This window comes from Daldinia loculata (assembly GCF_022478755.1).
Source record: "Daldinia loculata strain CBS 113971 unplaced genomic scaffold F4817scaffold_6, whole genome shotgun sequence".
Classification (NCBI taxonomy): Eukaryota; Fungi; Ascomycota; class Sordariomycetes; order Xylariales; family Hypoxylaceae; genus Daldinia; species Daldinia loculata.
This window is the reverse complement of record NW_026054860.1, coordinates 421,041-446,735: the sequence shown is the minus strand read 5'-3', so window position 1 is coordinate 446,735 and position 25,695 is coordinate 421,041. Positions and strand designations below refer to the sequence as shown.

The 25,695-nt window shown below is 47.2% G+C and overlaps 4 protein-coding genes across 4 annotated transcripts; 3 read left to right on the top strand and 1 right to left on the bottom strand.

Annotated features, from left to right (window-relative positions):
- Positions 1-2,834: 2,834 nt before the first annotated feature.
- F4817DRAFT_327094 (NADPH-cytochrome P450 reductase) lies at positions 2,835-5,926 on the bottom strand. Its single transcript, XM_049301987.1, has 3 exons — positions 3,553-5,926; positions 3,225-3,503; positions 2,835-3,109 (listed from the first exon to the last, which is right to left on the bottom strand). The coding sequence occupies exons 1-3, from the start codon at positions 5,332-5,334 to the stop codon at positions 3,092-3,094; spliced, it is 2,079 nt and encodes a 692-aa protein (XP_049162433.1). The 5' UTR covers positions 5,335-5,926; the 3' UTR covers positions 2,835-3,091.
- Positions 5,927-8,650: 2,724 nt separating this feature from the next.
- Positions 8,651-17,589, top strand: F4817DRAFT_327082 (cell morphogenesis N-terminal-domain-containing protein). The gene is made up of 3 exons (XM_049301986.1): positions 8,651-9,131; positions 9,434-10,218; positions 10,272-17,589. The coding sequence occupies exons 1-3, from the start codon at positions 9,128-9,130 to the stop codon at positions 17,232-17,234; spliced, it is 7,752 nt and encodes a 2,583-aa protein (XP_049162432.1). The 5' UTR covers positions 8,651-9,127; the 3' UTR covers positions 17,235-17,589.
- A 249-nt stretch (positions 17,590-17,838) lies between these two features.
- On the top strand, positions 17,839-21,817 carry F4817DRAFT_239421 (ribosome 60S biogenesis N-terminal-domain-containing protein). The gene is made up of 2 exons (XM_049299010.1): positions 17,839-18,221; positions 18,290-21,817. The coding sequence occupies exons 1-2, from the start codon at positions 18,062-18,064 to the stop codon at positions 21,568-21,570; spliced, it is 3,441 nt and encodes a 1,146-aa protein (XP_049162431.1). The 5' UTR covers positions 17,839-18,061; the 3' UTR covers positions 21,571-21,817.
- A 343-nt stretch (positions 21,818-22,160) lies between these two features.
- On the top strand, positions 22,161-25,640 carry F4817DRAFT_327074 (uncharacterized protein). The gene is made up of 3 exons (XM_049301985.1): positions 22,161-22,874; positions 22,936-23,069; positions 23,125-25,640. Exons 1-3 carry the CDS (start codon positions 22,777-22,779, stop codon positions 25,188-25,190), a joined length of 2,298 nt encoding a protein of 765 aa, XP_049162430.1. The 5' UTR covers positions 22,161-22,776; the 3' UTR covers positions 25,191-25,640.
- Positions 25,641-25,695: the final 55 nt, after the last annotated feature.

The following is a 25,695-nucleotide window of genomic DNA, read 5'->3' as shown; positions in this document are numbered from 1 at the left end:
AAGAGAGAAATGGTAGCTGTACTTACCTGCTGGTATCCAACTCAGAAGACGAGGAATGAACCACAAGGTTTGAGTTGCTCAAAGGCAGTTACACAGGCTTCAGAGTATAGTCGGGAAGGTGTGAATAATACAGGGGTCTTTGAACCTAAATAGATGTGTATAGTGAAGGTGCGATGCTCTGAAAGGGGTAGTTGAAGATGTGACGTAAGGATGTTATGTAAGGATGTGCCAACTAGAGATAACAATCTAAAAAAAACGATTGCAAGGTAGACGGGAGGCGGGAAAGTGATAGAAGGGACAACGTATAATAATAATATGGTTGTGCCTGTGTGTGGTGTTGCTGCGTTCGCGTTTTGAAAGACTGGCGCAGCCGTAATTGTTGTTGAATAGAAAGAGATAATCTGAATGGTGCGAGAAGTAATCGAAGTTAAATAGAAATGCGATGTGCGTTATTAGGTGTGTTGCTAGGCGTGTTGCTACAAATAAAATCAGCCTCATATTCTTCTAAGATAGAAAAAAGGTAGAAAATAGGTATGTATACACGCACGCTGGGTAGTAATAAAAATTAAGGGTTGAGTATCAAGTAGACACGTAGGTATACAGATAGACGATATACAGATGTGTATACTTTTGCTATCAGTATAGAGACACCCACAATTCACTACCTGTTGGTTATGTAGGTATCTAAGGTATACAAACGCACTGCTTATACTTTGCTGTCGTTAAATTCATAAAAGTGTTGACAATGTTTGTAGATGGTGACAACTGAAATATACACATCTAACATACAATTGTGCATGGGCCGGTATAGGCAGCTACATACCTATTAGTCTTAAATCTGCTCATAGATCTACAAAACTACCTAAGCTAAGGTACCTGACCTAAGCTATCAAACTATGTTATGTAATACCATCAATATTTCGGGCTTGGTTGCTACGTAACGGCGATGCCTCCTGACTTAGATGGGCAGGTGTCGACTTACATATAATTACCTAACATAGGTACATGTACTCAGCTACACGCTGCTTCTTAGCTAAGGTTCAATTCGGATATGTTGCCGTCCTCACGGGAATCGCACTTGCCCTTAACTTTCTTTCACGAGAAGAATAGCCAAACCCAAATACCGGGGCAAATCACTACATGCACGTAAAGGCCACATGACAATACCCCGATAAAAACCCTTTCAAATATTTCTATCCAAGATCACAGGATGACTTGAATGCCACTATTACCCACTTAGGAGTTACCCAGCTGTGTAGGTAGTTGACTATTAACTCTCTGTTCCTTTGAGGAGCCTCTCCACCTGGCGTTGTCGCGTTTCCATACATGTTGACTTTAAGAATGCCATACGCATAGGCACTAGTTTAATTCTGCGAGCATGACAAAACATGATGGGGGCAACGGACCTGACCAGTTACAGATACCTCTGTTAGTATTTGTAATGCCAGGTATGACTAGATTGCTAACACAGAGGGTGTTGTTTTAGGTAACATGTCCTCTCGTATGACAATTACTTACGCCCATGTAGACAACATTTCTATAGACCTCATAGCCCACCGCTGTTATCTATATGTACCTATTATTCGACATATGTTTGACGAGAGCAACCCAATTCAACATTGAGAGAAACCCCTGGGACTTTTATTGTTAAAAGAGACAGGGGTTTAGATAGGATCTACCAGAGCCACACTCCTGAAGCTGGTATTCTTTGATGGGCAATACCTATAGAATGGTCCATCTAAACGCTTGGGAAGGATACATGATTTAAAACCAACATGTCGTTTGAGCTTTAAACCAAGCTTCCCCTTTCGATGTACGCATAGGGCTTCATACACACCTTTTGCCAACCGTATTCATATACAATCATTGAACGTAATTTATCATTTATTGTGAGAGATGGAAGAACTGCCTTGGTAGTGTTTTTACCGGATAACGCAACGGAGTAATAGACCGGACGGTTATAGCTTGGTTGCTGTCCTATAATGTAGAAAAGGCTATACGAGCTTCTGGAGTGATTACGATACCGAGTATTTATTAGTATCGGTATGGATATGGTGGTTTATAGCTATTAAGACCAAGCAAGTCCCTGGTTCTCTGGCGTCTGTAGCACCTTGCCATTATTTTCCTTTAATATATATATACATATCAATCTATATCTCAATAATATTCCAGGTGACGAAATAGCTTTGAATATCATAGGGTCTTAGAGCTGTTGGGGAATACGACGATTAGTAACGCTCTGTAACATTATCGATCCTACCTAGGTAAACTACCTAACGTACGAATTTGTAATATCAATGACCGCCTGCCTTCTATTTTTATCAATATTGATGTTACTGTTAATCATCCATAGTCCCTAGCTTAGCAAGACGCCTTTGTAAGTAACCTTCAATCCTTAATCTAGGTACTGCCGAAGAGGGCTGGAGTAGGAGAGGGGTCAAAATGGGGCGGCTAGGGAGTACGTTTAGACCATCTCGGCATATAGAATATAGTTCTTACCTACATACATCCTATAATTCATGACGCTATTGCCGATGCTGAATATGATTTATTATTGGTCAATTACTTACCATACCCCATGTGTATGTATGTGGTTGATCAAATGGTCTAGATCTGGTTGAGTAGGCAATTTGGAAAGGGTTGGATTTCCACATGCTACGCAGTTCATCTACATGAGTAGTTAGAAAACGTGTTCCAAGTTAATAACTAGAACGTGAATTAGAACCGGGAATTGAAGCTGGACGCTGCGTTCTATTTTATAAAGTTGAAGTTTACGCGATAGTCCCAGCTGCTATTATATAGGGGCACTCGGGATTTTCACGGCGATAGATCACTTTAAATGTTTAACACAATCTATAGAAATCATTACGTAGGTAGCTTCCAATATATATACGAATAGAGCGCGCGGAACCGCAATAGGACGCGCATTGATACCAAACCGAGATCGTGCCAGTGTGCAACCCAATCCAATAAAAGTCACATCTCCCTGACTCCAAGGCCAGGTTAGCAGTGACCTCTTCTATGCAATTCCGTCTATCCGCAACGCTCACCCTGTCATGCATTAAAAAGCACATTACATCTCCGCCGGTTCTTACGACCAGACATCCTCCTGCAATCATAGTTAGTATTATGGACAACGAGTGTTGAAGACGCGCGAGAGAGGATAAAACGAAAGACAAGAATATCTTGTAGGCTGTTGTAGTGGACATAGTAGTATGACCTACCTGGTATTGATTCGTTGCTCTCATATTCTTGACGATCTCCTCTGCCTTTGACTCGGGAATACCGCGTTTCTCTGAAATAATCTGGGCTAACACGGTGTTGACTTCACGAGCCATATTTGCTGCATCGCCACACACGTAGATATAGGCTTTCTTCTCGAGTAATTCGTTGACCTCTTGAGCTCGCTCCTTCAGTCGATGTTGTACGTACACCTTCATGGGCCCTTCTCGTGAGAAAGCGGTAATCAGCTCGAACTTGTCACCCAGGGCATTCTTATAGTCCTACTAAAGTGTGAGCAAGGGCTGATATTAATACTGGCGTTATACGTACCTCCCATTCTGACTTGTACATGAAATCTTCGCTCTGTTTTCGGCAACCAAAGAAAAGTAGCGTACGACCGACATTCTCTCCAGACTCGGCTTGCTTTGCGCGTTCCTGAATAAATCCACGGAAGGGTGCGACACCAGTACCAGGTCCGATAAGAATGATAGGCTTAGATGGGTCAGAGGGCAATTTGAAATTCGAGTGGCGAACGTGTACAGGCATATGAATACCGTCGTACTTGTTCCTTGGTCCGTTAAGTTCATAGGTGAGTCCGAACGCCTCAGGGTTAGGGTCGCCGTTTTGCTTCTGTTTGAGAGCAAGCAGGTAGTTGGTAGCCACACCCTTGAAGGGATCAGCACGACCGGGGATTAACTGGTTCTCAACAACAGCAGTAATGGATATCTTCTTAGGCTGAACCAGCGAAGACGACGAGATAGAGTAGTACCGAGGCTGAAGCTTAGTGAGACCTTCAATAAAAGCCGAGAATGGGACATTGTCCCACTTTTGTCCATTGCTGACGACGCTCAAGGTTCTGGCAATGTTGTAGTGATTCTTGCTAATTTTGTCCTGGAAGTAGTCCTTGTCACTGCCGAGCTTGGCCATTTCTGCTTTGGTAGCATCATCGGGGGCAAATGCGGCTAGCGTGCCTAGGAATTGACGGGAAACAGGTGCGCAAATTTCAAGATGGTATCGAATAATGGCGTCGTAAGTGGTAGGCGTAGGGAATGGTACTTTAGCTGTGGGTTCAAGAGCCTTGACGCTAATGACGGTATCCTTTTTATCTTCCAGTCCCAGGATGCTGACGAATTGATCAACCTCCTGACCGGCGTTGGTGGGCCAGACAGCAATGTGATCGCCAGTTTGGTATGTCAAATTAGAATTGCTGATATCAACTTCCAGGTGCAGGCAGTTTCTATCCTTGACAGAGAATAATTCCTTAGATTCGGCAATGGGTGCAATGTACGGGTTGTGAGCGTTGAAGGGGCCTTTAGCAGTTCCTTCGAGATGCATCTTGTTAGGCTCACCCAAGTAGACCTCGTGAGAATCCTTAGTAAGACCCTCGCGCTCGACGATACTAAAGATGGGCTCGTAGACGGCTTCACGTTCTTCAAGACCCATCTTCTCTGCTAACGCAGCCCACATAGGGTCCTTCCATGCCAAGAAGTCTTCTTCCATAGTACCAGCACCATCATCACCTTCTCCAGCCTCGCCAATTCTGTTGGCACCCAGTTTCTCTAGGGCATTGTTGACGTTGCGGACCATAGAGTTGTAATGTTCGTAGGTGTTATTTCCTAGACCGAAGGCGACATAATTGAGATTTCCGAGAGCGGGGTCTGAGCTTTGGGAGAAGGACACGTCATCGCCAGTTATGAACTCGTAGAAGTCGACGGCATTGTCGGTAGGCTCTCCTTCACCATACGTAGCTAGAACAAACATAACGATCTTGTCGGAGGGGATCTCATCGAGGTTGTCGAAGTCATAGTCTTCAAGATCGGCTACCATGGTTTCTAGACCGAAGCGACTCTTACCCTCCTTCGCCAATCGGGAGGCATAGTCCTCAGCGGTACCAGTTTGAGAACCGTAGAAGATGACGCAGTTTTTACCGGATTCCTCCATCTTCTCAACAATGTTTCTTGTCCTTCCTGCCTTGAGTCCATTTCCGTTGGCAAATGCATTAGCATATGGATCTTTGGTAACACTCCAGTATTTGCCCTTGGTAAAGTAGGCGGCCGTGCCAACGAGGATGGCGGCCAGGACAATTATGTCCAAGGTGTCCAGTTGAGCCATCTTGACAGCTTGTCTACGAAGAATAGACTTGTTTCTTGAGTTCTGTCACGGCGAGAGGATGGCGCCTCGGAGCGGTGCGGTAAGCAGAGAAACGGAACCACTACGTCGGAGGTCGTTCTAGGTTATGCGACTAGAACACCGATTTAAGGCTTTTTCCAGAGAGGCGTTGCAACGGTGCAACGTGTCCGAGTGCTTCGTCGGCCGAAGGAAGGAACGGCAGGTTTGGGGAACTCCTGGGAACTCCTAGGAATTTCTCAGCTCGAGAAAAGCTAAGCTAAGTTCTATGTACGACGGAACGGGGCCGCAGCTCTAGGTAGCAATAAATACTTAATGAGAGAAACCCCTGCTGGTGAATTGCGGCAAGGTACGAACACGACGGAATCATACGATTACGCTAGGAAGAAAAGAGAGGGAGCAAAGCCCTGACTTTGAATTGTGTGCGTGGCAAGGCCTTGCGGGTAGTTGTGTGTAGGTATGTATGGAAGAGGAACCGGAGGAAATGTGTGACTTGTAATGGGACTTGTAATGGTGGGATTCTTTTCAAGATAAGCATAAGCGCGGCTACTTGTCTAAGAGCCACTATGTACATAACTCTTGCATACGGATAGCCTAGCGAGTACTTCCCGCTTACTTGTCAGCTTCAGAAGGACGTTAAAAAAAGTGGCGCACCTACCAGGATAATTGTTAGTAAAGGTACGCCAGCTTTTTTGACGCCTTTCCGCTTGTACCCAGCTAAGAGGTACCTACACTATGAATTTTTAGCATAAAGTTATCCATGTGTTTAGCTCCTTTAGACCCTCCGAAATTGCTATGGATGCACGGATTACCTTAGGTACCCTAAGCAAAATCCTTACATAAACCTTTAGGTCTAGGTACCTTAGGTACATGTATGTAAGATCATGGATGTATATAATGTACACGGTTTCTTTCCCATTCAGATACCTATACTAAACTCCGAGATTCAACATTGTCTTTTTGTGGCGACTGCGACATACCTCAATTTCCTCGACATCGGACGTTCTTCATTCCTGCGATAGCTCGAACAATAGTGGCTGCAAGAATAACTCCCCCGAGAGCCCGACGCGAAAAAAGGTAACCCTTCGAAGTGCGCCGAGCACCGAATCTTTCAACTGGCTTCGGGACATCCAATCGGCTACCGCATGTGCTATTGTTCCCAAGCTCGGCAATTCGCAGCCCGCAGCTCACAGCAAACAAGGTGTTGCTGTAGCCTTCTGGGATGTTCTATGCATATCCCCTAACTCAACATCTTTTTATCGCTTTTCGGCTAGGTTAGTCTCCTATCCGATGGCACATATTCAAGTTCGGCATCTATCCGACTCCTTTTGGCCTATCTGACTCGACTCCTTTTGGTACGAGTGATTTTAACTTATAAGGGAGACCCAATACGTAGTCTTTCCCTTCTTGATAGCCGTTTCTTTTTCTATAAAATTTCTTTTCTCGAAAAGCGGTCTGCATGGTATGACCCGTAAGCCCTAACCATTCGGCTTTGTAGGATCAAATGCTTTGCCTCCTAGATGCCTGCTTACTTCATATCGGTGTTAAGAAGAGTGAGCACACGATGTCCGAATAGATAGGCATTTTTGGTATAGCATAATAAGAAACATGGCGCTTCACACTCTTTTCCACCGAACTATGATTATAAGCTCCGTGATGACCGGAGCGGCGGACCCGCATATTGTCCGGACCATCCGAGGGAAAGCGGTTTCTTAATCGGTAGAATTATACCTTACCTTCCATTATTGTTTCATCCCGTCCGGGTTAATCGGGAAAGAGCACTTTAGTTCCATGGTCCGCAGCTGCATAGTTCAATGCATAGTAACTTGCGGCGTGTGGGGTTCAAGTTGTTATTTTTGTCTTTCTAGGCGTTAAGTCCTTATAGTATCAGCCCTACTTAAAGTTCCTAAACATCCTAAACATCCTAAACATCCATTTCCATGCGCTTCTGTACGTCGCGCCAATCAATACGTCGTATACTACGAATTTACAAGACATATAATTAGTTTCTCCCTGCGAGGCTGAGGTAATCCTACCACATCCTACTCCTACTAGGTAGTCAACAGATAATGCAATTATGTCCTTCTAAAATCTCGGCCGATACCGCTGTGTGCTTTGCCAGATCGACCACCCCACAGCTATTGAGTTGAATTCGCTATTCCACGCAATGTACTATGCAAGTTGCTTACTTAGAAATGTACCTATTACCAAATATTCAATAATTCTAAGTCGCCATGTACAATTTACTACTTGAAATCAACGGATTCCTTCTCCAGTAAATTTGTCTATGCTTAAGATCAACCACAAAAACGAGCCACTCAAGCTACTTTCCGAATCAGATCTGAAAAAAATGGCTAGTAGCGAGGCTTAGCTTTATGGGTCAACTTTTTGGCCCCTGTTTGGGTCCTTAAGAGATAAGAGCTTCTTACTGTAGGTAATACTAAAGCACCTCTCGTGATGACGGACTAATCTTACCCAAGACTCAACTGCGAGAGCTTTTTCTTCAATGCCTCGCTCACCAAACACGATGAATTATTTATCATCTCCTTCGTGGCCTGTCTCATGTCTTACCCCTATCCTCTATTCTACTAGGATCCCGTGCTGAGAATATTGATACTACTAAACGTACGTGGAACGGGTAGCAAAAGCTACGCTGTTTGCTCTGAGTACCTAAGGTACTTTACATGGGGAGAGATTTCCAAGATGACATAGCCCGTTGATAGCAAACAAGCTCATATCATGATCTAGGTCATCGCTGTGATACTAAAATTTCTTACCTATTTATTTTGGTATATTTTATCTCCAAAGACATTTGTTTTCGTGATCTTTTTTTATGATAGTGTTAATGATGCGGGACATGAATACAAAACTCCTCGTTATTTGCTCCCGTCATATTTGTACCATAAATAATGTATACATGCAAGAAAGGTAGGAGCATATTCTTCGATACTTACATAAAGACCCGAAGATGTTTACATAGGTAGTTAGTACAAGGATAACCCAAACGCAAAAAGGCTGGGATTGCACCATAAGTCAAGGTTGTATGCATTTAAAGGCTCATACGCCACGTGGTGTGCTCATACAGTACGTAAAATTTCTATCGGATGTACGGGGCTGTACCTGAAGTCCCTGAACCAGCCAGCCAACCTCCCGCTGGCGGTCTTGGGTGGATCATTATAGGATATGGCCCTTGCAGAAAGACCCTTGCTCTGCATAGAGGGACGAGCTAAAAAGACTGTGATTGACCCAAGCTCTTTAGGGTGGGACTTCAGGAGAGGGATACAGTATGTACAGTATCAGCATCTAATTGGTGATGGAGAGTGATAGCCGACGAAAGAAGAAAAAAAGGACTTCAGGTCGATGATTTTATCTGGCTATGCTAGCTCCACGAGACAGACAGGTTAGCCAGTGAGACGAAAAAGTTAGTCGGCCATCAGGCATTGTTGGACGAAATTCGATTCCAGAGATGCCCATTCGCATTATGCAGTGACTTGCGGCATGGGATATCCTACATCACATTTCTAGGCCATACTACGTAAGTCAGATCAGAAATAAGAGGACCTGGAGGGGAAGACGGGAAGAGGAAGGGATTGGAGCCGTTATTCATCATTAATCGTCGTCCACCCAAAATACTACCATCATAGCATCGTCAAGCTCTTCTCCTCCACTCGTTAACAGAATCAACAAGTCCCCAGTCCCACCAGACCGTATTGTTAGGGTCTGCGAATTCCTGTCGTATCTTATTATATTATCATATCATGGGCATCGAAGCTCAACAATGGGTGAGTGGATTCCGCGCTTCGTCCCCCGGAGATATTTCGAGTATGTCGTGCCAACGAATATGCGATATATTGAAATATTATCTAGGGTATATGACGCTTGATGCTTAACGCTTGAACGCTTGAACGCTTGAACGCTTGAACGCTTGAACGCTTGATAAATGTTCCCACTTTCGGATTTTATTTCATAGTTTCACAAGGCGAGGGGGGGGTTCCAACATATTTCAGATTTCCCCTGCGCACTGATGCTCGTCTGTTTTATCTGTTTTGCCTTTACATACTGACAACGTTGTCGCACTACCTAGCTCCGTCCCAGACGCTGCCGGAACACTTCCACGATCAGTTAAAGTTCTCTGCGCGACTATCCCCTCCGCGACTTAATACTCACGACGACAACGCCGATGACGACGAAGACGACAATGGCGGCTGGGATAATACTCTTAGACCTATAGCCCTCGATTCTTCTACTTCTCGAGCCATTGCGCACTCGCGAGAGTCTTCGCTTGAGAAATTACAGTCGGGTGCACTCGCTGGCATCCCTGAATCGCCCCAATCAGCATCGTCCCCCACTACATCCCCTGGCCTGCGTGCGGCCGCGTCGCGTTCCGGCCCAGGCGGCATATTCGAGCGTCTCGTTGACCCGAAGGCTGCATCGTACGGACACCATCGTCAGACATCTATTGTTCATGGCATCCAACATTCGAGGAATGGGAGTCTCGCAAGCTCGTCTTCGAGTCCTCTCAGTCCGCAAATGATAGCAGCCGCAGGTGCTGGGCTTCTGCCAGAACGGTCAGACCTGTTAACTATCCACCGCTTAGATTCGGAAATGTCAACGGCCTCGATACCTACCATGGCCTCACGGCCGACGACTGCCTTGTCGGGCACTACCGCTAACGCATCCGTTCACTTAGAAAGAGTACAATCTAGCCAGGAGAATAACATTGGAGGTACTATCACTCAGAAGAAGCTCGAGCGGAAGCACAGCAAAAGCCGGCGCGATCATACACATCACCACTCGCATTCGTCAAGACATCACAGGGATGAACCGAAGACTGTAGGCGAATATGCCATGCATGTATTATTCACATCAGTTAGTAGCGATGATACCTAATATCTATATAATACTTGCTAATATAGGTTAAGTTTATTGCTATGGCCGAAGACAAACTACAGGAATGCATCACAGTGCCTTTCGAACCCGAACCACAAATTGAGCAGATATGCGGTCCTGGAGCTGATCCGGCTTTTGACCGCTTTATCGAGGCTCTTGGGCATATTGCAAGCCAGAAACCAAGACCACTAATCGATTCTATAATGCTCTGGCGGAAACATAAAAGCGAAGCAGCCAACGAGGCACGTAGTCTGCTTCACCAGATGAAATCCAACCTCCCGGCGGCGTCTCTCGTTAGGCGTAATACAGAGCCGCTGCAACTCATTACCGGGAATCCTGGAGATGCGACATCCAGCGTGCCGCACGCCCTCGCGGAGAAGCAGAATGAAGCAGCCCATGCCGAGCGTCGATCTATCGTCTCTATTTTTATATTGTGCCGGGTCCTCCTAGAAGTCATCACCCAGAGCAGCCTTAGTTCCATTACTCCCGAGATGGAGGATAAGCTTGAAGCTATTATATTCGGCCAGCTAAAGATTGCTGATATAGAGCAACTGTACATATCCCCTCTCAAGCTGGCCAACTGGAACCTATTCGCTCAGCTGCTTGGTGCCATGAGCGTGATCAATTTTACCAGCGTTACAGATCGATTTATTAACGATCTCGATCGGACCCTCCAGGAACTTACCGTAAGGAATTCGACATCTCAGAACAGGGATCCCGAGGGCCAGGTGGAGTTGGTGCTAGGAGGTATGAAGCATTTGCATATAAAGATTGATACCGACGAAAGCTGGGATCAAGCCTGCGACTTTCTCGTGTCCCTAGCTAAACTGTTTGCCCGATCCCACGGCCAGAAGGTGAAGGCGGCGTTTTGCCAGATACTAGATACGCTGCTCCTCCCTATCGCAGCTAAGGCTACTAACAAGCATTTCTCTTACCTGAAGTGGTCCGAGGTGCTCAGCAATGTTAGCCCTCGTCTAGCAACCATGTTTGTAAAGCCGCGCCATTGGCAGTCTGCTTTCCCGTTAACAGCAACGATGCTCTGTGTGTCGTCTCCGGAGAATCTGAGTAACCAATGGCTGCAACTGATCCGAACAGTCCAGCCGAGACTCAAAGATCGCAATATGCGTCCTGTGTGCCTGCAAGTCATCTCACGGTTAGTATGGGCTTATTTATATCGAACTACTAATACTATTGCTGGAGCTGGGCGAAAACTAGACGAAGTAATGCAACTCGTCTTGCCTGCTACCAAGCGTACATTTTCGGCTGCGGATACAGCTTCCACAGGGCCATTGGTACAACTTATTAGAATCATTGGCTTTAAATACCCAGAATATTGTTGCGATACCATTATCTTTCCTTTAATAAATGCCGACCTTATTCAGAATAAGGACCTCAAAGTTGAACAGCTAGAGCCGGACAAGATAGTCATCGGGATCAGGGCATTTCTCGCAATCATGTCGGACTTAGAAAAGGGTGAACGGCCTCCATTTCCTCAGCATTATCCCCTCCCATCTGCTTCCGATCGGGCCCCTCCGAGTTCACCAGCATCGGCCTCAACTTCCAGCATGGTGCCCGCAAGTCCGCTCACATACGACCGCGACGAATCCCTATCGCAACCGGTGCAAGTCGGCGCATTGAGTGACGGCGCAAAAATCCGCTATAAACAATTCTCGGAAGTTCTCGGTAAAATTACCATCATCTGCGATAATACCTTCGGAGGCCAAGCTGCGCTTGATGAGAAGTTCAGTAGCCCAACAGGACCGAAGACACCCATCTCTGAGACTTTCAACTTTTCACGACGCGATGACCATCCAAGTCCTGCTGATCAAAAGCAAGCTTTCTACGAACTTCTCCATGTTGCTGTGCAGGCCCTGCCTCGTTGCCTCCCTGCTGATATACCTTTTAATTCACTGATTAATCTTCTCTGCACGGGCACGGCACACGTTCAGCATAATATTGCTGAATCTTCTGCCCAATCTCTCAAATCTATTGCCCGGCAATCATATGCACACCAAGTCACGGTAGGATTTGCTCGGTTTATCTTCAATTTTGATGACCGCTACTCTACCATGTCTGATGGGGGGATGCTTGGTCCTGGTCATATCGAGAGCACTTTACGGCTTTACGTCGAGTCGCTACAGATATGGAGGGACGAAATACGTCAGAAAACTAAAGATGCCGCATCTGATATTGGAGACCCTAATGGTACCGATAAACGGGGAATGAAACTAGATTTGTCTAGCATCTGGGCCGAAGTCGAACACGTAGAGGCTCGCGGTTTGTTCTTCCTGTGCTCGCAATCGCGTAGGGTACGACACTTTGCGATCACGGTCCTTCGGATGATCGTCGAGTTTGACGCGGCCCTAGGCAAGGACAGTACGCAAGAGAAAGACACTGTTCGGCTCATTGATATCCTAGAAAATGATTCGGTGCAAGTGATGAATTTCAAGGACGAACATCTATCCGTAGCAGAACGAAGCCGACTCCAAAGAGGCATGCAAAACAGCAACAACAAAGGGGCCCTAATTGACCTCTGCACCAGCGACGTTTCATATGACACAACTCTCTGGTTTAAGATTTTCCCTAATTTTATACGGATTGCTTATGATCGATGTCCCTTCACTGTGACTATCGGCCGAGATCTAGTGTGCAACCGAATTCTACAGATGTACAAGGGTATAGTTGTTCTGTCTGAGCCGACTCGGGGTCTCTATTATGGATCCGACCCTGGCAGTGCCAGATACACGGGAAGGACACCGACGACGCAGCCTGACGTGCTCGTTGAACAATGGAAGCTGTACTTGACTTTTGCCTGTACGACTTTGACCGACTCTGGTACTACTATAAATGGCGCGTCGCAAAACAGCCAACATGCCCGGAAAGTATCCAAAGCTGCCGACAAAATCGTATCGGCTAGGACGCTCTTCAAATTCTTGATACCGTTGCTCTTAGCTTCTTCGGCTTCCGTTCGTGAAGCTGTTGTGCTTGCTATGGGCTCGATCAACATTAACATATATCGAACCTTACTCGAGGAACTGCAGGGACAAGTATCCCGATGTAATGACGAGGCACGCGCCCGGATACACCAGCGAACCAATAGTGGCCCGCGTAGAAACCGGAAAACGGACCTGTTACGGACGGAGATCACTTACGTATATAAGTTGACTTGCCACTTTTTAAAGGAGCCTGAGGTTTACCAAGATGATTGGATCCTCAATAATCTTTGTACGTACACGAAGGACCTAAAGCTCTTCCTCATGGATGGTGAGGTCCAGATGGATTGGGAGTTCCAAAAACTAAGGCGCCATTACTGCGGCCTAGTTGAAGGGCTTTTCGAGGGAGTTAACCGTACAAAAGACCCGTCTCGTTGGATGACGTTTGAGTCGCGGAAGTCTTCTTTCACCCTGATGGAAGACTGGTGTGGATTCTCGCCAAATCAGATGCAGATCCGCCAAAGAGAAGATACGATGCGACAGTCATTGATTGACCAGCAGTCCCTCGGCGAAAGGGGCACTATTACTGCGGCTATAGAAATAGAAAAGAGAAATTTAAAGACGGCAGCTCTGAGTGCTATGGCAAGCCTTTGTGCTGGTCCAGTCAGTGTAACGACTGAGAGCGGTGCTACACTTCATTTCGACATGAGACGGATGCTGAACTGGGTGGAATCGATTTTTAGTTCCGGGAGTGACCGGGTCAACGTTATAGGGAGAAGAGCCATAAAGAACCTGATCGTTTATAACCAGGACCATCCCTACCTCTTGGAGCACTGCATCGCGCGGTGCTACCTCACGGAAGTGCCGAAGGTGCTTGAGAGTTATTTCACTGTGATTACCGAGGTATTACTAGAGCATCTCGACTACCCGTCGCCATTCTGGAAATTGTTAGGACTGTGTTTGTTTACCCTAGGAAGCGACCAAAGCGATATCCGATCCAAGTCAGCCCACGTTCTCAGGGCTCTCGGGGAGAGGCAGCAAGCCGCCCAGAACTCCAAGATCCGAGACTTCGAGATCAGCATTGCGGATAAGACTAAGGCTGTCTACAAGTTAGCTCAGTTCGAGATCTCTAAACGTCTCGCGAAGCAACATCCCGAACTCGCCTTTCACATCTTTTCCGAGGTTACACTTTATTTCAAGAATCTCCCCCCAGGTGCGCAGCGAAATGTCGTAGCCGTCATTTTGCCTTGGATTCAAACTATTGAATTAAAGGTCGATCCGAATGGCGGGCCTACGGCTCAATCTTACGTACTCCTTGCCAATCTTCTTGAAGTTACCATCAAGTCCAGCGCTGCACTTCATAACGAGGTGCAAGCGCTCTGGCAAGCGCTCGCCACCGGTCCGTTTCCTGGGAATGTTCGGCTTGTGCTTGATTTCATTATTTCTCTCTGCTTGGAACGAAGAGAGCAGAACTTCGTCGAGTACGCCAAACAAATAGTAGTGTTCTTATCAAGCACTCCTAGCACGCCGGGCATTAAAGTGGTGGAGTTTCTGCTGATGCAGATCACTCCTAAAGCTATGGTCCCTAACGAGAAGAGAGATGTTGTCCCGTCGCCTCCTGATCTTAGTCAACTACAATTACCTTATTGCGCCGATTTGTCAGAAGCCCTGCCCGTCGGAACCAAGCAAGCGGGCTTTTCCTTGGGACAGTTATCCCTGATACTCTTAGTTGATTTGATGGTATCACCTGTGCAACTCAATACCGATAATCTAATAGTCTTATTACAAGTCATTACGGTACTTTGGGATCACTACACGCCTCTCGTTCAAGAGCAAGCTCGGGAAATGTTGGTTCATTTGATTCACGAGCTTGTTGTCTCAAAAATGGATGAGGGTACTCCCATGGAAACAAAAAAGTCGGTTGAGGACGTGGTTGATGCAATTCGACGCCACGACCGTGCTGTTGTCTGGGGTTACGAAGAGAGTAACGGCAAAGTAGACGGCCGTGATAATAAGGTACCTCAGAGTATGGAACATCTGACCGCGGAAGTTGTCAAGACGTTTGAAATCACTTTCCCAGGAATCAAGGAACAATGGAGCCGTCTATCGCTAACTTGGGCAACCTCGTGCCCGGTCAGACATCTCGCTTGTCGCTCATTCCAGATCTTCCGCTGTATCCTCACCTCGCTCGACCAGCTGATGCTTGGCGACATGCTTGCTCGATTATCTAATACAATTGCGGATGAAGATACTGAGATCCAGACATTCTCTATGGAAATCCTGACAACTCTGAAAACCCTCATTTCGAAGCTCGAGCCGGAGAAACTCGTATCATTCCCCCAATTATTCTGGACGACATGTGCGTGCCTGGACTCGATTAACGAGGTCGAATTTCTCGAGGCAATCGAGATGCTCAATGAGTTCTTGGAAAAGCTTGATTTCCACTCCCCAGGCATTCGGAATGCTCTTATGGAAGGCCAACCTCCAAGATGGGAGGGTTCATTCGAAGGCGTCCAACCTTTGCTCTATAAGGGTCTGAGATCGTCTCTTTGTCTTCAGCCCACACTTAACATTTTAGATAAGCTTGTTCAGCTACCAAGCTGTGATCTTATCGGAAATGACAACAGGCTATTCTTTTCCATTCTTGGTAACTTTCCACGTTTCTTGCAGGTTATGGAACATGGCCCTATCGACGAGGGAACTTTACAAACTGCGGAAATCCTTTTTGCGGTAGCTGAGGCGCAAGGGTTGTCTTCGATATGCGCGGCTCTGGGAGCTTTTATGGAGTCGAGATACCCCTCTAGTAAAGAATTCATGGTCCAGCTTCTTGCTGCACTTCGTGAAATCTTCCTACCACAGCTTGACTTCCAAATGCTAACAATGATACTGGGTTTCCTCACGAACAGCCTACCTTCGGTGAAGATCATGACTATGAGGCTACTTTGCGTTATCATTCCCGAAATTGAGATGCGCAAACCTGAAATTGCTAGTCATGGTTCCGACTTGATTTCCCCGCTCTTCCGACTTCTGCAGACCGAGTATTGCATGGGAGCGCTAGATGTGCTCGACAATATCATGACCATGTCTGGTACTCCAATGGATAAGCATTACGTCCGTATGAGCATGACCAGCGCGGCGTCTAAAGATAGGAAAGACTATGAGACAACTCAGAGCCTATTTGGTATTCCGGAAGACTCCGGCTGGTCAATCCCAGTCCCGGCAAAGAAGACGGAGAATACACGGGCCAATATACATGCTGCGTTCTATATGTGTCAGGCAAACCCCGAGGATGGCGCAGCCACAGACCCAACACCAACACCGGAGGTCGAATTCCATGCCGATGACTACCGATATGGTTATTTCGAGATGCCAGACCGAACTGATACCATGATGTCGGATGATGTCCAGGGCGACGGCCAGATGGCCGACTTGGTAACCAAGTTAGATAGTCTAGACGACTTCTTCGATGATATGTCACAGACGTCCCCTAGTGAGGGTCGATCATCAAGAACGGTGACAGAATTCTCGCCCGAGAGCTACGAGTCCGGTGCTCGCCTCTACGACGACGTCTTACCCATCTTACACCAAGCTTCAACCAATACCTCATTCCAGAACGGCTTCGTAGACCGGATGCCCATGTCGAAAGAAATCAAGCCCAACACCATGAACCCGGGCGCCTTCAACCCCGCGGCAATAGCCCGGCCGGGACTGCACGCACGCTCGATAACCTCGCCCTCGGCACCGCCGTCGTGGACCCAACCCCAACTCGGCGAGCTAACCTCCGACGACGAACTAACCGAAGAAGTCTTCTCCGACGGCGACGACGACCGCCCACCGAACGGCGCGCCGGAAAGCTCGTTCTTCCTAGAGAACATGATCAAGCCAATCGCGCAGACGACGAAGACGCATATGCGCCGGCTTACGGGCGGCGGACGACGCGACGCCGAGAGGCAGCGGGAACTATTCCGCGCACGCCAGCAGCAGACCTCGCCGCAGGTGCCCAAGGTGCCGAACTCGTTCTTGCCGCACAAGGCGAGCCCGTCGAATGGCGATATGCTGTAAGCGTCAGGATAGGATATATGTACCTAATGTGGGGACGAGAGCACGAGCATGTTGATCTATTGATTACAGGCGCTGGGAGATACGTGATATAATTGGCATTTTACGGGTAACGTAGCGAACGGCCTGATTTGCGGTGGGGAGTAAGTGAGTAGTATGATATCCATCTTCATGTGTGTGTGTGTGTGTGTGTGTGTGTGTGCAGGGAATTGTGCCTCTGGAAACGTTGTATATCCGTCGTGTGTAGAGTAGATAAGCTATTCGTGCATTTGCATTGCGGCGAAGTGCTGCTCCGTATATGATATGATTTATTATGACCCTTGACTGACTTGGGTATTTTCGTGATGATGTTGATAAGTTGAAGTTGTGAATAACACCTAACTACCTACCTAGTTATTACATATGATTGGATAGACATTACTTCACTAGAAGCCGGGGTTTGAACCTTATTAGAACGTAGTGGATCCACTTGGACTGCCTCGGCGCGGAACTTTCTAACAGCCAACGGATCCGTATTGCATGAACTAAGCCTAATCCGCAATTGTGGGGGAGCGGTCAGAGTCGGCAATTCAAGATATTTTCCCTTTACCCAAGGTTAGATGAAATTCGCAATTCCTAGATGCGACATCGAGTAAGAGAGAAAGCTAGGGAATAAATTCCCATAGTATTTGCAAGCAAAGTAACCGTTACTCAATAGCGCATCATACCATAAACCCTAGATTCGACAATTACTACTAGCCGTTTCATCCAGTGCGCTTCTGACATTGAGTGCCTAATAATCATCCTGATGATGCCGTAGTCAAGCGCGACTCTCTTAAAAACCACATAAAATGGCAAAGCGCAAGTCTTACGGAGGTGATGGAGGCTATTCGGGGAAGAAGCAAAAGACTGCCCATGTGCATGATCCTCCTACCTCCGAGGATGTCTATACCGGAAGACAACTTCGCGAGCTGCTGGCTTTCGAGCAAGACCTTCGGAAAGCTAGGCACGGTATGTTGGTTCGAATTCAACTGCGGCCATTTCTTGTACCGCATAATGCTAATATTATCTGGTCTTAGGTCTCCAATCGTTCAAAAACCTCCTCGATTGCATCGTCAACAACGAAGACAAGGATTCTGAGAAGCTTCAAATACTACAGGAGTTCTTGGACTCGGTGAAGCCACGAGAACAGGATGACGAAGTCCCCGTGTATCTACCAGATATAATGGAATCGTGGAGCATGGCTGCACAGTTAAATAACGAAAATGTCATGTCCGCCGTCGCGGTTGTTCTAGCGCTTCTTCTCAAAGTTCTCTCCGGGAAAGTGAATCTAGTCTCATACGGTCTAGGAATATGTCGGACTCTCGTCCAGAAACGACAGCAAGAGCTTATTGCTAAAAATCTGTCGGCTGACAACGGCAAAGATTTTATAATATCACCTACGTTAAGACTTCTCAGAGAAGCGGTATGCTTCGATGGTGGAGCGCTTGCAGCCCCGATATTCAGAGCTAGGAACAATACGTTTAAATCGCTCGCTAGGAATATAGGTCTTCGATACCTAGGAGAAGGCGTAGAAGATCCTAAACGACCGTCTGTTAGGACAAATGCGATACGATTTCTTCTAAGTAGCTTGAAGCTTCTCCACCTTGAAGCGAAGCGCGATCTATTATCCCAGAAGGACATCGTGGCGGCGCTTATGAGACACATCAGAAAGGACCCCCCTTCATTAATCCATGAAATCTTAGATACCCTGAGAGCTTCTGTTATTTTAGACAAGAAGCTCCCGAAGGAGATCAAGATTAGAATCCTGAATGCGCATTCGCTTATCAGGATAGCGGAGCTCTATGGTTATCCTGAAGTCCCTACCGAGAATGAGAGTGAATCAGAGCGCGAGCGCCCAACAGTCGAGCAATCAGCCCATGCGTTCCTGACCGCTGCTTGCACTGATTCCGACGCTGGTGTTCGTCGATCGGAACATGGTTATTACCCCGAGGGCGTAGATCCCAATGCAATACCATCAGCGGTCAACGATGATCAACCTATGGATTTTGGTATCGATAGCATTCCGTGGATGGGAAAGTTTGAGAACGATGTACCTGTACGGAATTCGCTGTTGGCGGAGTTCATCCAGACATTACGGCCGTGGTCCAGCACGAAGCAGAATGAACTTCTAGTAGCGATTTTCGAAACATCGCCGGAATTGGCTGCCAACTACTTTTGTCACAAGAAGTCGTTTGCATTTGACCCAAAGCTGACCGCTACTTGGATTGGTTACGCCGCGTTACTTTATAATGTTGTTCAGCTACCGATCCCCTCCTGGTTCGGACACGCTAAAGGCTATGCAAGAATTCCACCTCCTACTTCTGTGGTACTTGGAAACATAATCCCATTACCTATGACACCGAAAGCTATAACGCGATGTCTCTCTATTAAATCTAAGTTGGCTTCCTTTTACGCCATCCGTCTCTTAATATTAGCTTTGCAAAAGCTAGGCCGAGCTTTAGAGATGTATCGAGAGGCATCGTCGTCATCTGATTCTCTTTGGGAAGAGGCAGCTCGTCGGCTCTTAGACGAATTTTACCAAAGGATCCCAGACATCAAGGATGTTATCAAATGTTACCTTGCCATGGAGCAAGATGACCTACTTCAACGGCAAGCAGCAAGCCGCTTGCTATTACTCTACTACGAAGTCATCCCTCAGGTTGCCTTGAGAGCCAGGTTTGACGTCTCACCAATATTATCATCTACTATCAAGAGAGTTGAGGCATCCGATAGAGCAGATGAAGAGATAGTGATGTCTCTATTAGAACTCGAAAACTTATGCGCAATTGCGAAATACTCCCCAAATATGCGGTGGTTTGCGCGAACCTCCGATATACCACACTCTCCGTTCACAACCCTCTTAAGACTATCTGTCGAAAAGACAACTGGGTTATCTAATGAGAGCTTAGATGGTGTCTTATATTGGGTTGCCAGCGAACATCAATTGGTAGAAGACCAACCAAACTCTCCTGGGCTATATCCCTTAATTGCAGCATTAAGGAGCCTTGAAACCGTCGACTCAGCGATCTGGATATTCCTGGATAACTGTGTTGAGCGCTGTGCCAGGACGCCGGTTAAATACCTTGAGGTGATTGAAGAGCAACTAGATAAAGCTAAGATCCCTGAAGACGAAGATACAGTTACTTGCCCTCTCATGATGACGATTGCGGAGCAGATTCCTTTTTTCAGTTCGTCATCCCCTAGCAAGACCACATCGAAAGCATTTGTGCAGTTTCTCTCGGAATACCTCGGACACTCACTTGCCGCTGGTGTAAGCAAGCCTTTCATAGATGCTTCGAAGGAGCTCTTTTATGCTGGCCTTACAGACCAGAAGCTCAAAGAAAAGTTGCGCATCCCAAAAAGGAAGAAGCTCATACCAGAAGCACAAGAACATCACCCTAATCATAATGTCTCGCATCTTAATGGGCGGGGTAACCAAGCTGTTAAGGAAGTGGGCAGCGATTCAATCGCCCAAATCAGCCCTCAGGACCTAGAGCAGAGGCTGGCAGTACCAATTATAACAAGCAAAGATAATTCGCTATCCAAATGGACATCCAAAACACCCGAAGAACTTGTCGAGGAGGGGTATGCATCGTCATTAATTCGCTTGCTTTTGTCTGAACATTCGAGTATCAGAAAGGAAGCACTCGTGAATATAGTCAAGGTGGCTGCAAAGATCAAGGATTCAACATATGAGAACAACGAACAAGTCTGGCTCCTGCTTATGGAACTTACTGAATCAGCGCGAGATTCGCTTACGGACGGGCCGCTACCAAGTGTGATCGTCGCTTTTGCGTGCAAGGCTCTCGACGTTCTAATGAACCCCTTGCATAGTCTGTATGAGAAGGTCAATCTGTTCCTTACTAGCGGGCCGGTATGGTCATTAGACAAGATACCTCTTATACAAAATATCCTCCAAGAGGGCCCAACCGAAGATGGGGCTTTCTATTCCGAAGTTAGCTGGCTCCTGGGCTTCCTACTCGAAAGCTTACGAACACCCGCGGACGTGGCTTTATTCCATAAACGCAGAGTTCCCGAGAGGTTGTTCGCTTTAACGTCCAACCCCTTTATGGGTCCTAATCTGAGGACGCAAATCTTGAGGATTGTTTACAGGATGTCGAGTATCGAGGGGGGAAGCGATACTTTGATTACGAGGTTTGGAGTGGTGAGTTGGCTTTTGGCGCAGAGAGATACAGCAACAGATGCTACTGAGCGCGGAGTGTATCAAGCGGTGCTTAGAAGATTATGGGAAACCTGTGATCAAGAACGCATCTCGGCGTGGAGCAAGGGTGGCATCGAAAGGCTTGTAGAGCCATGATAGTATCCGTATATACTACCAAAACATACCCATTTTACATATGCCATAAGCCAATGCAGAGTTATTTACAACTCCCACACGCATCCCGTTTTCTCTTGTGGAAGCTATGATTTATAGTGTAACGTGAAATTTCTAGTCGGTTCGTTATAATCATTGACACGACTATAAATAAGTCTTAGACAAGGACAACACGTTACCCCTATGAGGTACCTTACTTATAGGTCGATATGTGTTAGGTAAGGTAACTAAATATGAAAGTCTACCTCATATGAAAGTCATTTGGTAGAAGTTGATTATATAATTGCCCTATGGAACTCTTACATAGCTGACCCGATTTAGGCATCAAAAGCCTGCAGATATCGACCCACTCAGGCCAGCGTGACGCTAAATTAGCTGTACAATACTGCATAGTACGTCAGGCCTGCCCTGTGCCTGCTGCTAATCTTTGGTACATACATGTACATGTCATGCGGCTTACGGGATTACCTTGTCAGAAGTACATATCTACGTATTTACGTACTTCATACCTACCCCGAAAGACGGGACACGGACCACTTTCTACATTTCCCAGTTCTCATATCTTCAGGGCAGTTAATAAACTTCTGGTGGTCTCCTCAAGGAAATATTTGGTATTTGGACAAATGTTTTTGACGTCGGCCTACAACATACATCCATTGTAACATCTTCCGATCAACTAAAGACACTTCTTCCGTGCAGCCACAAAAAAGCCACTACAACATTATTTTTAATTCATCAGACATATAAGTTTTAAATGCGTCTTTGAGATACCACCGCCACTTCTCCTTCACGTCGCTTCTCTCCATCCGAGGTAGCTCATACCCTTTCGCACCCTCGTCTTCAGATTGACCGCCTTGTCAATTGACGCGCCTCCTCCCTCCAATTCCAATTAGCAATCCGACCTTGATCAACTTTGATGAGCGACAGAATTCCCTTCTAGGGTCCGGGATTCCTTGCACCCGACCGGTGTTGCCAACAAAAAAAAAAACCCTCGTCACGCCCTCACTAACTCTTCCACCCCGCACAAGACAGATACTCTTAAGGAGAGCCTTGCTTAGCCAACTCACGATAATCTATCTTACCGCCCCTACTACGACCGCATACCCTTCAAACGTGGATGCTGTCCACGTCTCCCCGCCGCATATACGTACTATTCAAATTTAGATAACTACCTGATCCTCAAATGATATGGCATTACGATATACAGTAGAGACGCTGATATTTCTGCGCGAGTCGCCCTTGTGCGTCAAGCCGGGCGCACTTCCTCCTGCAGAAGAATGGATGGGGTACGTTTAAGTTAATAAAGGATGAAATTTACTTTTGTGGCCATACTAATAAGTTGTATAGGCCACCGCCCGAAGCCTTCCGCAACACCCAAGGGAATAAACCTGGGACTGAGAGAAGAAGCAACGACAGCTCCTTATTAGACCAGTCTAATAGACGAGTAGGCATTGACAGACACACGTCGCGAAACGTCGGAGGTATGTTTTTATATTAATTCCCCTCTATCTAGTTTCTTCTAACCTGTTTCCCTAGTTTCTGAGGATATTATCCTTGGACCTCCCCGAACGACTTTTTCGTCGGCTACCCTCACAAGGGCCAACAAACCATTCGATAACGATAAGACCTTGAAGGATACCGATGCTCGAGACCGCTTCGCCTTCCGCTCTCGAAATGGCGATGCTGACAATTCTGAGCGCTTCCGTGACCGTGACCGCGATCGTGACGCTCGGAATGGCTTCCGCCGACGCGGTGACGACCAGGACAGTGAGGGTTGGAGTACCGTGAAACCCCGTAAGAGTTTTGGGCATGAAGGCGCTGAAAGATTCCATGGTCGTATGGGTGACCGGCCTGAGCGTTTTGGACCAGAACGTCGACCACGCGATCAAGATGACAATGACAATGGGGATCGACCCCGTCGCAACTTCGGCGAGTTTGCCAAGGAGAAAGAAGGGGAAGATAGCGATAAACCCCGTAGAAACGGCCTGAACAAGAACAGGACCGATCAACCTTGGCTAAGGGACAATGATGCCCCCGCGCCTCGGGAGCGTTTTGATAGGTCCAAGAGTTGGAGAGATAGGGCCGGAAACGAGCATCAAGGTGAAGGACAGCAAGATAGGCCGAGGGAGAGAACATTTGAACGAAGATGGGATCGAGACCGGGATCAGCGTCAGGAACGGGAACCGGAATGGCTTGATGAGCCCGTCGAAGAGCAGTCCCAAGCGCATACTCAAGAGGACTTCATGAAGTTTATGGATAGTATGAAGGCAGGGAAGAACCCGGCAAAGGCTGAGCCGGCCCCTAGGTCAATTACTGAAGTATCAGCACCACCCGAGAAGGTTGAAGCCGAGAAGACAAAAGTCAAGTCGGCGCCTGCTATAGAGACTGGACCGGATAAATTTTTCGCTGCATTTGCACAGAGTTCAAGCATTGAAACGCCAGCTAGCACTGGTGAAGCTGCCAAGGAGAATTCTATTCCTGTTACCAAGCCAAAGACGGGCTCTCGATTTCAGAAGCTTTTCTCGTCTCAAGAAGAATCTCGACGCCAAGTTGAGCCTCCAACTCCTGTTGCTAGTGCTCCACCAGCCAACGAGATGAACCCTCTTTTCGCTCTAGGAGGTGGGCAAACACAAAATGACACAGCCGAAAAAGTCGCCTTTCAAGCATTATTGCAAAAGTTGCAGAAGCAAACTCTTCAGGCTACGACGCCGCCATCTGGCGGATTTTCAGAGCCTCCTCCTAGTCATGTGATTGCCTCCCCCGGCCCTTACCAGCTTTATGCGCAGGACCGCCGCGAAGAGCCGCTCTCTCGTGTACTTCCTCAAGGCCAAGATGTTCACACACCTAGGCCACAAGTGCATCCGCAATTTGCTGCCGGAATGCGCTCAGAACAGCAGGTCTTGCATGACCTCATTGGCCAGCGGCAGAGCGCAGCGCGTTCTGAACAACCACCAAGTCGAAGTAACAACAGTAATGCTGAGTTCCTCATGACTCTAATGCAGAGCGCCCGAGTAGCGCCCGAAGGCCAGAGAAATGAGCAACTTGCTATGAGAATGCCGCAGCCCTCCAGGCCAGCACAAATTCTTCCTACGCCAGACAGGGAAATCGATTATCAACATGAACGTATTACCGCGCAACATCAAGTTGGTCGTCCCACCAACTTGCCCAGCTTCTTTGACGAAGCTCCAATTCATCATAGGGAACAAGATAGTCGCCCACAGCAGCCCACCCAGATTCTCCAGCGCCAAGTTCCCCCGGGCTTGGATCAGATTCATCCAACTGCTTGGATGCAGAACAACGCACAGCAGTTACCCCCTCCAGGTCGGCCTATGATCCCCCCTCCTGGGCTGGCTGGGAACCCACGCAACGTCCCCATTCCGGGAGCATTCCCACCAGGAAACTTCCCCATAGGCGCATTTCCTCCAGAGGGGATAGTCGGCCCCCCACGCAACATGGCACCGCCTCCGGGCTTCTTCGGTGGCCCGCCACCGCCGGGATTTATACCCCCGGGGATCCCTGGTTTCCAAGGACCGGATAATGTAGCATTCGGTTTCGATCACCGCGGCATGCCTCCTCCTCCCGGCACTTTCCGTCGAAACTAGGGGTCTTCCGAATCTAATTACTTCGAGGACTAAACATTGCATCACACTCAGTTCAGATGTAAACTTAGTGGGTTTATCGTGACATATTCCCAATATTTCCCTGTAGTAACTGGATTAAGCGGAGGCGACGGGACGCTTATGTGTGTACTGGTAGGAACAGGTCGGACGTGAAGATAAGGGACGAAAAGATGGGTCTAGGCGATTCCTTTTTTTCTCCTTGGAATTAAAGGGACTAGAGCGTGTACTATTGTAATAACCCTCCTTGCTCGCTCCCAACAACAGTAAAGAAAAGCAAAGCAAATTAGTCTAGAACCAAACAGAGGCTCTACCCTGCTAGTTATCCTATTACAGGGCTTTGTTTCTGCGCCAAAGCAAATACAACCAGGTTCACAGAGTAATAGTTTGCGTGTTGGCCTGACAGTAATGTAGTAATGAGAATGAATTATGAAACTTGATAGTGGAAGAGACGATTCTAACCTAGGGTTTTCATTTTAACCCTTTATAT